At 50.7% G+C, this 15,634-nt stretch overlaps 1 protein-coding gene across 2 annotated transcripts; it reads left to right on the forward strand.

Moving 5' to 3' along the window:
• Positions 1-915: 915 nt before the first annotated feature.
• Positions 916-15,482, forward strand: fam124a (family with sequence similarity 124 member A). Of its 2 annotated transcripts, XM_018739842.1 has the most exons (4): positions 916-1,093; positions 6,064-6,095; positions 9,944-10,650; positions 14,180-15,482. In XM_018739842.1, exons 1-4 carry the CDS (start codon positions 1,020-1,022, stop codon positions 14,975-14,977), a joined length of 1,611 nt encoding a protein of 536 aa, XP_018595358.2. In that variant the 5' UTR covers positions 916-1,019; the 3' UTR covers positions 14,978-15,482. The 2 variants fall into 2 exon arrangements, with proteins under 2 accessions (XP_018595358.2, XP_029113960.1); XM_029258127.1 differs by lacking the exon at positions 6,064-6,095.
• The last annotated feature ends 152 nt before the right edge of the window (positions 15,483-15,634 follow it).

Raw genomic sequence — 15,634 nt, forward strand, 5'->3', positions numbered from 1 at the left:
CAGTCCTGTTTACTGTTAATATATTAATTTTTAAATGCAATCTTCATATATGTTTTATATGAAAGAAACTGAAAGCAGGGCAGGACAGTGGTACACTGACGTCTCACAGCGCCTGGGTGGTGTGAGAGGATGTGGGTTCGATCCCCGCTCAGTCTGTGTGGAGTTTGCATGTTCTCCCCGTGTCCGCGTGGGTTTCCTCTGGGTGCTCTGGTTTCCTCCCACAGTCCCAAAGCATGGTGTTAAGGTTCACCCACAGTGTGTGAGTGACACAGCGAGAGAGAGAGTGTGTGTTCCACTGATGTGTGGATGAGCGACCCAGTGTAAGTAGTGTATCTAGCAATGTAAGTTAGCGCAGTAAATAAGGTGTGTGGGCTGATAACACTACATAGAGTTCATTGGAAGTCACTTTGGAGAAAAGCATCTGCTAAGTGAATGAATGTAATGAAAGAAATAATATTTTAAACATGGCACTGACATTGTTAAAACATATACTTAACCCATGAGGTGTGATGAGATGGGCTCAATTCCGATTTACGTAATTTTCGACATACGTAAGCATTTCCAGACCGTCCGTACTTCTGATCATTCCTAATATATTATTATTATTATTATCTTTGCTATTGTTGGTGCTGTTAAAATGCCTGCGTGAGACTTTGTTCACTATAATGTTGACAAATAATTCTGTTTTACGTTGACGTAAACTATCAAGGGGATGTGTTCCATAAAGACGTCTCAGGTGGACACTATTCCCGGCATTTTTCTCTCCCCTCCAGCCGAACGCACCGACTGACACACAATTTCCGAGCGCGGCCGCGTACCGCGCGCTACTCGCGCGCGTGTCCTCCTCGCCGCCCTCTGTCGCCCCCTGGCGGCCGCTCCGCGCAGCTGCATCGTGACGCACGAAGCGCTCCAGCCTGTTGCCGCAGACGCACGAACCGCGGCTCCTGTTTCACTGCGCTCCTCTGCGGAGAGACCGAGTCAGCGAGTGCGACGAATGACAGAGAAGTAACAAAGTGAACATGTCTGTCTGCTCCGAGATGGAGAAGAACTCGACCGAAGATGACGGAGTGGATTCGGGAGCGGAGACCGGCGGGTGAGATATTATTTATATATAATACATAATTATTATAATAAACGGGGCGCGTGCGGAGACAATACTATATATAGTGACTATAGTGCGAGGAGATGATCATCATGTGCACAACTGCGCTCATACATCTGATACAAGGAAGGATCCGTCCCTAGAAGCGCCGGGACACGAGGCTCCCAGTCTAGAACAATCATTGTGTTTCATTTCACTGGGAACAAACAGTAATTCGCACCTCTCTCACGGGCTCATTCTGTCCTCTTTGCTGCTTCTCCTGGGCTTTGTTTTTTTTTTTTTTTAAGAAGTACTTATGACTGTTTTTACTGTATAATATAGTATAATCATCTGTTTCTATGTATTTTATTACCACATCATGTATAACACTCTAAAACTCTCCTTAGAATCATCAGTTTAGAAATAAAACAGAAAAAACAAGTATCATTCAGCAGGTTTTTGATGCAGCCTGGCGGAGCACACATAGTGTATATTTATACATGAAATGGGTTTCTTTACTTTTATTTGTCGGAACAGCGGGTGCAGAAATAAGACTTGACGTGTTCTGCTTTGGTCTTCATACACACATGTCTCACACACATGTCTCATTGAGTAAGAAGGCTGTTGAACCAGCTGCTAAGCCGATTGGAGGTAAATCTCCAGAGCCAAACAACTCCAGTGCCATCAGTAATGCTGAACATAACACCATCCGTCTATAATAATCATGTCCAGAAGCTGAAACTCTGCTTTAAGCAGAAGGACCGTGACCCAAACGGTGGTGTCGACCCTGGCGATTATGACCGACCCGGGCGAATCGCGACGTGACCGAATCGTTGCCGAAGTGAGTGTGTGGAAGACCAGCGGCACATCACTCCCATGCGGTAATCCGTTGGGTGCCTCTTACTCATCGCTGGATCACTCTGGGTCATAATCTCACGGAGATAATGATGAGTTTGGCCTGGCAGACCCCATGTGCACATAAAACCCATGTAGCTGTTCAATAGACAGAGGATCCGCCTGTTAAACCTCACATGGCTTGAGTCTTGGTTGGGTCTTGGTCGGGTCCTGGTCAGCTGGGACCAGTCTCGGTCTTCATAATGCAGTCCATGTGCCTTCCGAGACCCACTTCGGCCGCTGTGTTCTTTCATTAAATGCGGTCTGGTGACAAACCAGAGAGTGAAGATGGAGAGCAGCTCTGCGAATGGAAACACGCACACGCAGAGTCACTCGCTAACAGCCCCCAGGACGAATTCTCACAAGCCGGTTGAAAGAAACAGTCCAGGGTGTAGCGCGTCTGCAGCGAGTCGATTAGAGGACGGGCCGCACGCGCCGCCACCGATTGCCCAAATTAGCCACGCTTTGTTTGTTGTGTTTGGCTGGAGTCGGGCCGGGCGGCGCTGAGCCTCGACGCGTTTAGCCGAGGGAGCGTCTCTGCGGCCCCGCCTTCCGAGCTCGCCCGGGAACGGGGGCGCCGAGCTCCTCTCGAGGGCCAGAGCCGCCCCCCAGGGACGCTGAACGCTTCCAGTATGTTCCTCCCTCTGGATGCTTGTCAGGGTTTCATATGAGGCCTCTGAAGGAAAAGTTTGAAGAGAGACGTTTCCTTGTTTTCCGGCACTTTCTTGTGTTTTTCTCAATTTCTCTGTGACTTTGGCGACTGCTGCTCCCCAATGACACTCCCCTAATGTTACCTGAACGTTGTGTAATAATCACAGGGTGTGTTATGAGGAGGACAGGGAGTCCTTCGTTAGAGAGGTATGTGTGACCGAGTGACCCTGTGGTGCCTGAGTCCAGGTGGTCAGTGACGAGTCGCACAGTCGGCACTCTGTCCTTCCTACTGATGTCACGGTGATTATGCAAATCAGGTGGGCAATCCCCTCAGACCGAACGACATCCAGATTAAAGTCAAAACAAGTTACAATTCTCTGACTGTGCAAGTGCCTATAGCTCCAGATCTGCTCTGCTCCTTGTTCCTCACACCTTAAAACTATGTTCTAACTGACCTCCACTTATTGTGTCTTGTCAATCTGTTATCAAGAACTGCTATCCTGGAAGTATAGAATGTGAGGTAGGGTTCATCCTGGATGGGATGCCAGTCCATCACAGAGCAATTGCGCACACACACACACACACACACACACACACACATACACACACACTCTAATGGCAATTTGGAATCACCTGAAACACATATCTTTGGACTGTGTGAGGAAACCAGAGCACCTGGAGGAAACACATACGAGCACAGGAAGAACACGCAAATGCCACACAGACTGAGGCGGTTTGAAGCTCACAGCCCAAGAGCTCTGTGGCACAAGTGCTACCTGCTGTGCTGCCCTCTATGCTTTGGATCTATATTATTCATCATATGCTGCAAAGTGAAGGGGGTGTGGTGGCGCAGTGGGTTGGACCGGGTCCTGCTCTCCAGTGGGTCTGGGGTTCGGGTCCCGCTTGGGGTGCCTTGCGACGGACTGGCGTCTCGTCCTGGGTGTGTCCCCTCCCCCTCCGGCCTTACGCCCTGTGTTGCCGGGTAGGCTCCGGTTCCCCGCTACCCTGTATGGGGCAAGCGGTTCAGAAAGTGTGTGCTGCAAAATGAAGTGAAAAATTATTGAGTAACAAGTAATAAGTTCACAGTTGGACAGGTGATGTTGAACAGGAAAGGACATGTAATTGAGTGTGTACTGCATGGTAATTGTTAAGCCCTTTTTAAGAAGGATGTTTGCTTGGGGGCGGGGGGGGGGAAGAGAGGGGTTTTTATTAATCCACTCAGAAGTGAGTCTCTTCCATCCTGATCTGGGACGGTTGCCCACCCTAATGGGATGAGTCTGTCCTTCCCCTCAGCCAATAGGGGGCCAGCGTGGCACCTCCGGCGGAATCCACGGGTAAAGGGTCCGACCATCAGTTGGTCCGTAACGCTTTGAGGTTTACCGCGCTTTTCCCCAGGTGCTTAACCTGGGTAATCGGGGGGGGGCTTCCGCCTGCTACCCCTCACCTAGGGTTCGCCGTCTGAGGGACCCCTGCTAATCTTCATCTGTAATCCACTTGTTGCGTTAAGTCCTTTTACTAAATATGTTCAAATCAACGTAACGGTTGGGGTAATTCGGTAACTGAAGCCACGAACGGTCAGTGACGCGAAGCCGGGAGCCAAAGGGAACCGGCAGTCCTGGGCGAATTCCAAATAAACCCGGTCCAGTGAAACGCACAAATCCCCTTAACTGCTCTCTGATGGGGAGTAGCAGTCGCAGCACGGGACTCTGGGGCCGAGGATTGTGGGTCAGCGTCCTGGGCAGAAGAAACGTTGGCGCTGTCTAAGGGTCATTGGCGCGAATCCACCTGCTGAGCGTGTCGCTCTTCGTTAGGGGGCTCCTTGCTCACCGCTCATCCGCGTCGGCATTTTTCAGGTGTAATTTCCGTGCGGCCCATCAGTCGGACTCCCTCCGCGCAGCGAATGACGCGTTCGGGCCGCGAACGGTGTTACGCCGAAGGCCAACGAGTAGAGAATTAACGTAAGGTGAGCGTCCCGGCGGCACGACGTTTCCACGAGCGTCCCAGATGCCGGAGACGCGACTTTAGATTTGCCTGGAACCCCCCCCCCCAGGGCTGGAGTCAGAGCTCAAACTGCTGGTGAGGAGGAAACGTCTCTTTATTCTTCTCCTTCTGCTGACAATGTTGTTAGGATTGTTTTTGTGAGTATTGCGAGAAAACGGTCCACACACACACACCTTTACTGCGCGAATCTCGTCGGGTTGAGTAGAGATGTGAGGAGAGACGCGGAAAACACACTGCAGGGAGGAGCTGAGGAAGGGAGAGCCGGAGGGACGTTCGGAGAGCGAGGGTTCAAGAGCGAGTCACGGACAGAGGGATTGTGGGTAACCTTTGAAGACACGCAGCTTGGAAGAGCGCTTTGAATGAGTAACTTGCAGAGTAAGCAAGTGAACATGACAGAGTGGCTCACAGTTAGCGAGAGCTGGCAAGAGAGGGCTTCGAAGATGGGTGTGCACAAGTGAGGGACGGGAAGGGGGTGGAATTCTGGGAAAAGTGATGGGGAGGAAGGAGTGGAGGAGTGGAGCTCCGCCGTTGAAAGAGGGGGGCTGGAAACCCGGCTCTGTCTCCGAGGAACCCAGCTGTCCCACGTTCCCCGACTTCCCCCAGTTTCCCCATCTGTTCTTCTCCTCAGCGAGAGGCCTGCTGCTGCTCGGAAATCGTTAGAGAAATAATAGCGGTAATTACAACGTCAAGAAGAAGAGGAAGAAGACGAAGAAGGTGCTGTCAGTGCAGTGCTCGCAGGGGGCGAGGGAAACCCCGTCCCCGGGTTCAGCAAGACCAGGAAACGGTCTGTCAGAGCGGAGCGTCTCTCTCTTTGCTTCCGTTCCCGGCCGATGGCTCCGTTGAGCTCCTCCCTTTTCTCATTTACCTCGTACGCGAGTTTCCGTGCATATGTGGAACATCACCCATCAGCTTTGGGTCAACACTTGGTGAACACGAAGGCCAACGCTGGACCGATACTGGACCGACACTGGGCTAGCCCCAGGCTAACAGTGACCCAACGCTAGACCATGACCAGACCCACACTGGGCCAACCCCAGGTGAACACCAGGCCAACATCAAGCCATCCCCAGACCACTACTAGGGTGATGCCAGGCCAAAACTGGGGCAAGACTAAAGCAACAGCAGGTCAACACCAGGCCAACACTCAATGAAGGGCAGGCCAACGCTTTCTCTCTTTACAGACATTCATGTGGGAAAAAAAATCTAGTCACTGCCTATGTCCACGTCTGGCTTCTGACTGCCACAATGAGACATTGGCTGAGGTCTCTGCACTACACTAATTCGGCATGCGTGTTCGCTCTCCCAAAGCTCACACACCCTCTCATCCCGTGTCATCCAGATGTGTATCCCGTCTTTGAAAGCTGGCGGTTCAACGCCAGAAACGTGTCGCTTTCGTGCCTCAACTCAACGGCTCTCCAACGTGTGTTTTATTGCAGGTCCGATTACAGCCCCATGTCTTCGGCCAGCAGTAAGTAGACCCGCCGCCGGGGGCACTGGGCGTGGCGAGTGGAAATGCTCGGAGGTGGCGGAGTCTGACAGCCACCAAGGAGAAAATGTGTAATTAAGAGCAGACAGTCGAGGGCCTTCTCCAGCTGCTGAGCATCTCTTTAATTAGCAAAGATGAGTTTTAGGGTAACAATCCCACCGCTGACACCATTTAGGGGACTTTTTGGCAAGGAGTGGGGGAGGGGTGGTGACTGAATTCTGGGGCAAAGGGTGGAGCTGCAAATAAAGCAGTGAAAGTGGGTGTGGCCATCACTTAATACGGCGCAGGGGGCGGAGCCGTGACTGAACACAGCAGGGGGTGGGGTGAGGTAATAGGAGGCTTTTCATTTAAGGGTTTTCAATAGTGGTGAACAGATCTGAAGGTGCAGCGTGAGCAGATCGCAATAAATGTGTAAAACCTCGTCACTTCAGCGCCTGTGAGTCTGAGAATGTGAGTAAATCGTGTGTGTGTGTGTGCGCGTGTGCGTGCGCGCAATGGAATGATACTCGCGTGCATGATGGATTTACGGAAATGGAAACATGTGCGTGGGTTACGGCGACCTCCCCCAACTGATACAGCGGGACAGCCGGGACCTCGGCAGCTGGACCACGTCCAGGACGACTCCAGTAACCTCCGCCCGAGCAGGAACCCGATCCTCGGTGCAGGGTCAGAGGTCAAGGCCAGGGCAGGCGCGCTGCCTTGTTTGTCCTGATACGCCCCAGGGGGCTGAGGGGGGCTGTGTGGGAAAAAAAACACGCTGCTTTTGTGCAGGCTGCCACCCCCACCCTACCCTACCCTCACCCACCATGCAGACTGAGTTAGAAGGTGTGTGCGAGTCCTCGATGGCGGTACGCAGTCCGGGGGTCAGGCCTCACCATCACAGTGCAGGACGCACGGGGCTCACTTTCACACCCCCGACGAGGGCGGTCATCCCAGCATGCCAGGTTCCAGCTGGTGGGGGGCGGCAGGGGTTGTCCGGTTGAGAGCAGTGTGTGTTTATCTGTCTCGGGGGGGGAGGTGAGCAGATGAAACCCGATGGGTGTGTGTCTTTGTGGGGTAGAGGGAAGTTTTCCGATCTGTTGTTCTGGTGACTCTAAATTGCCTATAGTGTGTATGTGTGTGTGTGTGTGTGTGTGTGTGTTACACTGCTGTTCTGTTTAAATGTCTTAATGATTGCAGGCAGTTTACCATAGTGAGTCTTACACTGTAAGTCACCTTGAATGAAGGTGTCAGACAAATACTAGCTGATAATCACTGTATATTACTGTAGAGAAGATCATGTGATAGTGTGAATGTATTATTGGCAGAGGTATGAGTTTGCATCTGTGGGTGGAGGTTAGGGTTAGGGTTAGGTGGAGGTCTGCCATATCTGACATTTTCACAGAACCTGGTTCAGAAATAAATATCAGCAGTGGCACATTGGTGTTAAGCTGTCATGATTATTGCCTCAGTGGGAATAGTGACTTCGGAGTTCCGAACTTATCGAGTTATGAACAGTCTGCCGGTCACAGCTGGGTTCATAAAATGAGGAGCCATGGGCACAGAACCATATCGTGGAATTCCAGCTGTTACAAGGAGTTCTGGAGCTCTCTTAGTGGTGCCTTTTACAAGTTGACTCATCTCATCCTCGCCAGCCGAGGGAATGCTGTGTGTGGCTGAATAAATAGGAGCACACAGACCCTTCTAGAATTACCTGCCCCGGTTTGCCTTTAATTATGGTCACCGCCGGCGATGCCACGGTCTCGTCGCACAGTTTACGGTACCGATCGTAAAAGGTTGCGTGGTGAAACGCGAAACCCTTCGCCCGTCGTGCCGCTGTGTGGTCCTTCCCGACCAGAGATATGGTGAACTGTGGAAGCAACCAGGGCTTTGAGAAATCCCATCAGTGTTTTCCTTCACGCTGATCGCCAGGACTCGGAGTTGGCGGAACTGATTAGCAGATTAGCCCCTCTCCGCAGGAGGTCTCTGGGAACGCCGCTGTGCCGCCTCCCGATCCTGCGGTGGTGCGGCAGAAGTTCGGAGCAGCAGTCCTGCTCTTACAGGCTGAGATAGCAGCTCCACTGCTCTACTGGACCCTGTGGTTCAGAGGTTCTTCTTCTCCATCCCCCAGCAGCAGGCGCTGGGGGAAATGGTCACGCACGGCCGCTGTGCCTTATGGGAAGACGGGGGGGGGGGCGGCTAATGAGATCAGGGTAGATCACTGTAGCTATCAACTGTCAGCTGGGGGCCCACTCTGACAGTCTTGTGGCCTGAGGGGGTCCTCAACCTGTGCTCCTTCCCCAGAGTGAGCTGTGGTCACCATGGTGATGATGGCGCCTGGCACCAGCCTCCAAGTTTGAACTCCTCCTGTTTCACGTCCGCTTTTCGTGGACAAGGGAACCGGCAGTGAGGCAAAGCAGAACATTTGGGACGAGTCTCCTGAGAATAGGACAGTCTTTGTGCGACATCACAACCTCTGTGGTGGGCTCCGTGTGTGTGTGTGTGTGTGTGTGTGTGTGAAAGTGCCACCTGAGAAGTCTAGGAGCGCTGTGCTTTGAGTCTTGGTGGTCCTGTGTCTCGCACCACTTGTTTTCCGCCCCTGGAGAGACCCCACATTCCAAGCTCCAAATGCTAACCTTATTTATTCACACCCCATGCCCCCCTACTGTACTCCCGTCCCAGTCATCCCCAGGCTTCTCTTGGTTCGACTGGACAGTGCTGCGTACCAGACGCCCTTGTCAATTTCCCCAAGGACATTAATGACCCAGGCTCTCATAAATCAAACCAGGGTGCCTTACAGAGGGTGAGAGAGGGAGGTTGGGCTTTGGAGAGGGGTTTCCTGGGGGGATGGGAGGGATTCTCCTCTACTCAACCTCATGTCCCTTCTGAGATGTGTGATGCCCTTTTAAGTCTTTTCTCTTACGAGAAGATGAGCAAACCGCGCGTTTAGGTCCTAATCACACATTACGGCTTGGATACCTGGCGATAAAAAGTTGACTCCACTGAAAGAGCTCCACGGTTTTCCAGAGTCCCTAGTACGGTAGCCGAGTTTGTGGCAGCATCTCGGGCCGATGGATGCAGTCAGAGCCTGAGATACGCCTATTTGAGTTGGAGAACTTGACTTTACGAAGAGTTTCGTTTAACATCCCAATTTTGACTTACGAGTCCTTTCTGCTCTTTTACGAGGCTCAGCTTTTGAATTTCTCATTGAATTAATCCATGAAGACTGGGTATTGTACCATACCATGTGAGGTTCCACTGTTTATTACACGCACTTTTATGTCAGGACCATTTTACGTTGCATGTTTGGTTTTGCTGACTGTAAACTGTACCAAGTGTACTGGTAATGGTGTGAGTACCAGTTCTGTGTTGGGCAGGATGGCTTGGGATGTTTCTTCTGCTGAAGGAACGAAGGTTCTGCCTTTATGCTCTCTGTCTATGCCTGCTGCCTTGTGTTTTAATAAAGTCTCTATTGTGGTGCATGTAAATAGCCAAACGGTATTACAGAGTAAACAGTGAAGGGGAACTGCATTGCTATGTTGCATTATAGAACACTAAGTAACGTTAACAACTGAAGTAATTGGTTACATTTTAATGGAATTTGGTTATTTTAGCATAAATGGGTGTCTTCTTTGGGGTCAGGAACACAAAAAATTTATCATTGAAACTAGTGGCAATTTTGTCTTTGAGAATTTCCGAGAATTTACATTACAAAGAGTTTTTCGGAAACAAGTTACCTTCTCAAAGCAAAAGACTGAATTTCGTTAACTCGCGAGGGCAGGAATTACAGTATTCAAACATGAGACTTCATTCTAATGAAGTGTCCTCCTCCTGGTCTTCTCTTTCTGGAGGTGAGCCATTGAGAGGTGACCTGCACGACCCATACCTGGTCAGCGTGCACATCATCACCGACTCCGGGACAGGCAAACCCCTGCAACGGGCAGCCGACACTGCCCTGGCCTGGATCCACCCGGACCTGCAGCTGTTCCGCGTGTCAGAGCGCGCTCCTGGGCAGAGGCGGTCCAAGCGGGTCTCCCCATCTGGCAGTGTCCCGGGACTGGCCGTGTTCCTGTTCCTCCGGGAGGGGCCAGCCGGATGTCTGCTCCGCACTCTCCAGCGCCCACCATGGCGCTGCTATCCCAGTGAGCGGGCACCCAGGGCAGGCCTCGACCTCTTCTCATTGGGTGCAGGTACACCACCGTGGGCCGTGCGCCAGGTGCACTGCGGCCGGGAAGTCATCCGGCTGGCGCTGAACTGCCGCCATGAAGCCTTCGCCGATACGGTGCGCCTGTACTGCCTGCTGGTCCGGCGCCGGCTCACCCAGAGCACCGACAATTTCTGCTTCTTCGTGGTCTATGCCAGCACGGACGTGGAAATCCATCTGTCCCTCAAGCGGCTACCGCGAGGCCAGAGCCCAGCCCCCACCGAGTCAGCCATCCTGGAGTTTCGCGTGCAGGACGTGGGCGCCCTGGTGCCCCTGCTGCCCCAGCCATGCATGCCCATCAGCGAGACTCGCTGGCAGACCGAGGATTATGATGGCAACAAGATCCTCCTGCAGGTGAGGTGGTGCTGCAAGTGCACGCCATCATCATGGGCTCGGCGTACGACCATGAAACATCGTTTAAGTGCAATAAAGCAGCACATCATTTCGGTTCTTAGACATCTGCTGGAATCCGGATGCCCCTTCCGCCTGCTCGCCTACAGCGGGACAGTGGGTAAAGGAAAAATGGTGCTTTAAATAGTGAGAGGCGTTCAGGCAGGACAGGGAGGGAGGCCCTAGGTGAGCGTCATTCTGTTGTTGCCAGGAACAACAAGCTTCCTCTGCATAGGGTCTCTGCGGTGGGCGGTTGGCTCCTGCCTCGCTGGCATGCAGTGCTCCTCCTTGGTTCCACTTTGTTTACACAGCCAGCCCTTTCATCCACAGCGCCTCGGAGCTGTGCCGTTCACCCATTTGTATAGCTGCCCACTTTTCCTCGCAGTCAGGTTTGGTTTACCTTGACCGGGGTCCACCACACCAGGCTCCCCTCCTAGAATTTATGACCATTCCAGAGCACCATTAACCCTGACCTAGAACTCATGACAATTCCGGAACAGAGTTAGAATTACAGCTACACTTCTTGATGATTCCGGAACATAGCTTTTACCCATCTTTAATTTATGACAATTTCAGGATACAGTTACTCCAGGACTAGAGCTCTTGAAGATTCTGGAACACAGTCTCTCTGAACTTGAGTTCATGACCATTTTGGAACACAGTCATTACCAAACTATAATTTTTGACCATTCCAGAATACAGTTTCAGTTACTCCAGAATTGGAATTCTTGATGCTACTGGAATAATTACTCTCTTAACTACAGTCATGCGCCGCTTAATAACGTTTCGCTTAACGACTGACCGCATATATGACGGTACTCCCATAAGATTATAACGGAGCTGAAAAATTCTTATCGCCTAGCGGCGTCGTAGCGCAACGTGTCACTCGTTTGTGGTGGTGCTGCTGTCAACAAACCTATTGCGCTGCCAGTCATATAAAAGAATAGCACTTACAATTATGTACAGTACATAATACTTAATGATAATAAGCACCAATGTTACTGCTTTATATATTTACTATACTGTAGTTTTTATCATTATTTTACAGTGAACTCTTTCTACTTATAACAAAAGTTTACGTAAAACAGTATGCTGTCTTATGCCGGCAGCAGTGTCATAAATCTCTTCTTTACCGCGTCCCTTGACTCCATTTAGGTTCATATAAGTACACTCTATGATCGAGGCTATAACATCTAGGTTTGTATAAGTGCACTGTATGATCGAGGCTATACAATCTAGGTTTGTATAAATACACTCTGTGATCGAGGCTATACCATCTAGCTGTGTATAAGTACACTATGATCGAGGCTATACTATCTAGGTTTGTAGAAGTGCACTCTATGATCGAGGCTATACTATCTAGGTTTGTATAAGTACACTCTGTGATCAAGGCTATACCATCTAGCTTTGTAGAAGTACACTGATGTTCGCACAACAATGAAATCGCCTAACGATGCATTTCTCAGAACGTATCCCTGTCGTGAAGCAACGCATGTCTGTACAACTCTTGACAATTCCCCAAATTAGTCCCGAAGTACAATTTACAACGTTTCCGTAACACAGTTAAGAGTGAGGGAATACAATTACTGACCATTGCTGAACTAGAATGTGTGCCTGTTGTGGAACACAGTCATTCCAGAGCTACAACTCATGACCATTCCAGAGCAAAGTTACCTCTGAGCCAGAACATATGGTGATTCCAGAAAAGATAAACCTGAATGGTAGCACTTGATATAATGCATCAAGCATCCAGACACTTAAACCTGTTCCTTGGTTTCACTGCCCCTTTAGTCCCACCGCATGACGAATCTGTTAAACCTGTCAGCACAACCGCAACATATGAAATTCCTGGGCAAACCAAAGAGACGATGCAGCCTTTTCATGACTGTGACTGTTTGAAACCGGCCTTTCCTGCTCCTTGCATAGTCCCAGGGCCACTCAGTCCTCAGAGAGTAGAGGTCACATGATGAGGAAAATACACTCAGAGCAGGGATATAAAAGGCAGTGTTCAAGAGCGATGCTCTGCTCGGGTTCGCTCGGGTGTGGCGGCTCACCTGCAGGTACACCGGTTCTTTGTCTCTACCAGCTACAGTGCCACCGGGGGGCAGCTGGTAATGTAGCAGTTACAGCTGCTGCCTTTAGACCCCAAGGTCACAGGTTCAAATCCCACCTCCAGCTGTAGGACCATTGAGTAAGATAGTTACCCTGAACTCCTTCAGTAAAATTACCCAGCTGTGTAAATGGGTAAATAACTAAGTAGTTTAACATTGTAAGCTGACCTGGAGAAAAGCATCATGTAAATATGTGTTCTACAGGCACTCTCAGATGGTCTCATACTCAAAGATGCATATACATTAACTCAAACTAGTGTACACACACAGCATGAAGGATCATACGAGGCACAACTTGGTCTGCTGAAGCATCTGTGGTGTTTTCCAGCACTGAGCGGGGGACCCTGGTGGGCCTGGTCAGGGGTGGGGAGGATTCCTGCATCACTGCAGAATAACATGGAAACAGTCTGCATGTTTTGATGGATCATTGAAAAACCATCAGTACAGGAAGAGTGCTGGCACCTCCATGGGTGGAAATATGGAAACACCACAGCATTTCCACGCTGACTGCACACCCACCCGCTGGGTTTCCATGGAAACACAGGTGTGGGTCCTGTCCGGTTCACCCCAATAGCAGTGGTGGAGTCAGGATGCAATGTCAGCATCACCCTGGGATTGTCACCCCCTCCTGGTCTCAGTTGTCTCTTTTGAGGTTCAACACAATTCAGTTTCCTGTGGGAAGTTTAATCGTTCCATGACTACAAGTCATAAAAAGAACATGAAAGTTTCCATAATTCTGACCTTTTTAAATAAAACATTTAAGAAACCTTTGAACAAATGTTCATAACTTAATGGAGTATTTTTAAGATAGAAGATAAAGGCAAAAACTTTTAAAGGAAAAATGTACAGTATCAATGCATGTGTCACCTGACTGATAATATACCAAGGTAACTTTTTATAAAATCCTCTCGTAATTATGACACCCATCATAAATGATGTCCCCATGGACACAGAAATATGGTGTGCTGTCATCAGCTTAATAATGAACCATACAGTGTTTTACTCCATCCCCATCAATTACACTGGTGAATAATAGTGGTCCGGAAAGAGAGCCTTGTGGAACGCCTGCAATAATCAGAAACAGAAGCTACCGCTGTTTAGTGTACATATAAGATACAGATGTGACCAGTGGAGTTACCACCACCTGCTCTAATGTAAGGGCTTTTTCATCTCAGCTTTCACAGTCAAGGGAAACTTGATGAAAACGGAAGTTAAAGGCTCAAATCTTTAAGGGATTTGGGTTTTTTTTAATATGCAGATGAACTTCTCTACACGCTTGGTACTGCTTTCAAAGTTTTTTTTTTCCCTCCGCCACAGGTGAAAAAACAGAGTGCCACCGTGGTTGAGATGTTAACCCGCGTGCCCCTGCTTTTTGGCTGTAGGTTCGCGGTTCAGCCAGGAACCGAAGGCGACACACCATAGCGCAGTTCGCCGACCTGCCGGTCCACTCTTCTGTGGCACAGTCGCATCGCCCTTCTGAACGTGAACTTCCACCCGCAGCTGCGCCTCCGTGTGCCCGAGGCCCTGCCTCTTACAGGAACCGTCGCTTCCATCGGACTTCTTCCCGCCTCCGGCACCAGAACAGCCAGGACCAGAAACAGAACCACTCGTCGCTACAGGATCTTCCCGGTGTTTGCAAGGAAGATGAGACCGTCCTACGTCGTGACCCCGCGGCTTCTCGGGCCTGGTGGGCGGGTCACCGGTCCCGCTCCCTCTTCTGTCTGCCCACTGCAGATGCATCCTGCCCCACCCCTTCTACCACCCTCTCCACCAGCCACTCTCAGTCGTCCCTGGTGGCTCCTCCCTTCCGTCTCAACGTGGATGCGCTGGTCGGTGCCGTGGAAACAGATGTGGACACAGGCAGGAAGTTGGCTGGCGGGGGCATCGTGGACCTCTCTGTGGTGTCTGGCTATTCCTGCCGCCCCACCCGCTCCATCTCTGCTACCCCCGTGGACCTCGTCCCCTCCTTCTCGGGCCGGTCCTGCAGCTTCCGGGCTTCCTCAAGCCGGCCCCCACCCGCACGAGTCAGCATCTCTGCCTCGGCCACACCCATAGCCACACCCACCGCCCTTCGCAGGCCACGCCCCCGCAGCACCTGCTCCCTCAACAACACCTGGCAGAGGGGCGGCGCCGAGGTGGAGAACGGCCTCTCGGAGGAGGAGCAGGAGTTCTACATCTGACGGCTGACCGACTCCACAGCCGACAGGCGGAGCTGCGGGGCCGGAACAGAAATTTCTAAACGGGAAAAACAGAAAAGTTTAAAATAGATATTATTAAATAGGAAAGGAAAAATACTAATTCTAAGTACTGTTTAGGACAGCAGTGCGTTGCTTATATTGCTGATAAGATGAAGCGTATTGCTGTGAGTTTAAAGGCAGCTAAGAGGAGAACATCTGAGGTCAGGAATGGAGCACAGGCGCCCCCTATTGGCAGAACATGCCAGCGATGCCTGCTCAGTACATTTCTCTCTTTTCCTCTTTTTGTGACACAGTTTGGGATATTTTTTAAGAAATTAGCCCTCAGCAGGGTCAGATCCCAGTACACAACAGTTATTCTAGTTGGCGCTCTGTAGTTTAACTGAAACATAAACCCCGAAACACCAGCAAAATGCTTTGTGTTGCCTGCCTGCTTTTTTTCAAAGGTCATTTATTTACTGTATGTGCACTCCATCTGGGGTGGAAAAAATTTTTGTACACACAAAGACGGATGGTGCAGAAAAGAGATTGTATAGACAGGTAACACAGCTGTATGTTCCGGGTCTCAGAACACTCGACATGTTGGTGTCACTCCTCCAAACCTGTGAGCTGCGACCCTACAGCATCCTCTGTGTGTCACAT

Source organism: Scleropages formosus, chromosome 14 (assembly GCF_900964775.1).
Source record: "Scleropages formosus chromosome 14, fSclFor1.1, whole genome shotgun sequence".
Taxonomy (NCBI): Eukaryota; Metazoa; Chordata; class Actinopteri; order Osteoglossiformes; family Osteoglossidae; genus Scleropages; species Scleropages formosus.

Excerpts from the sequence above, each read along its gene's own strand:
- fam124a (XM_018739842.1), top strand. The coding sequence starts at position 1,020 with ATGTCTGTCTGCTCCGAGATGGAGAAGAACTCGACCGAAGATGACGGA. Across the intron at positions 6,096-9,943 it reads CCCCATGTCTTCGGCCAGCA|GTGAGCCATTGAGAGGTGAC; the intron begins GTAAGTAGACCC and ends CTCTTTCTGGAG. Across the intron at positions 10,651-14,179 it reads GCAACAAGATCCTCCTGCAG|GTTCGCGGTTCAGCCAGGAA; the intron begins GTGAGGTGGTGC and ends TTTTGGCTGTAG.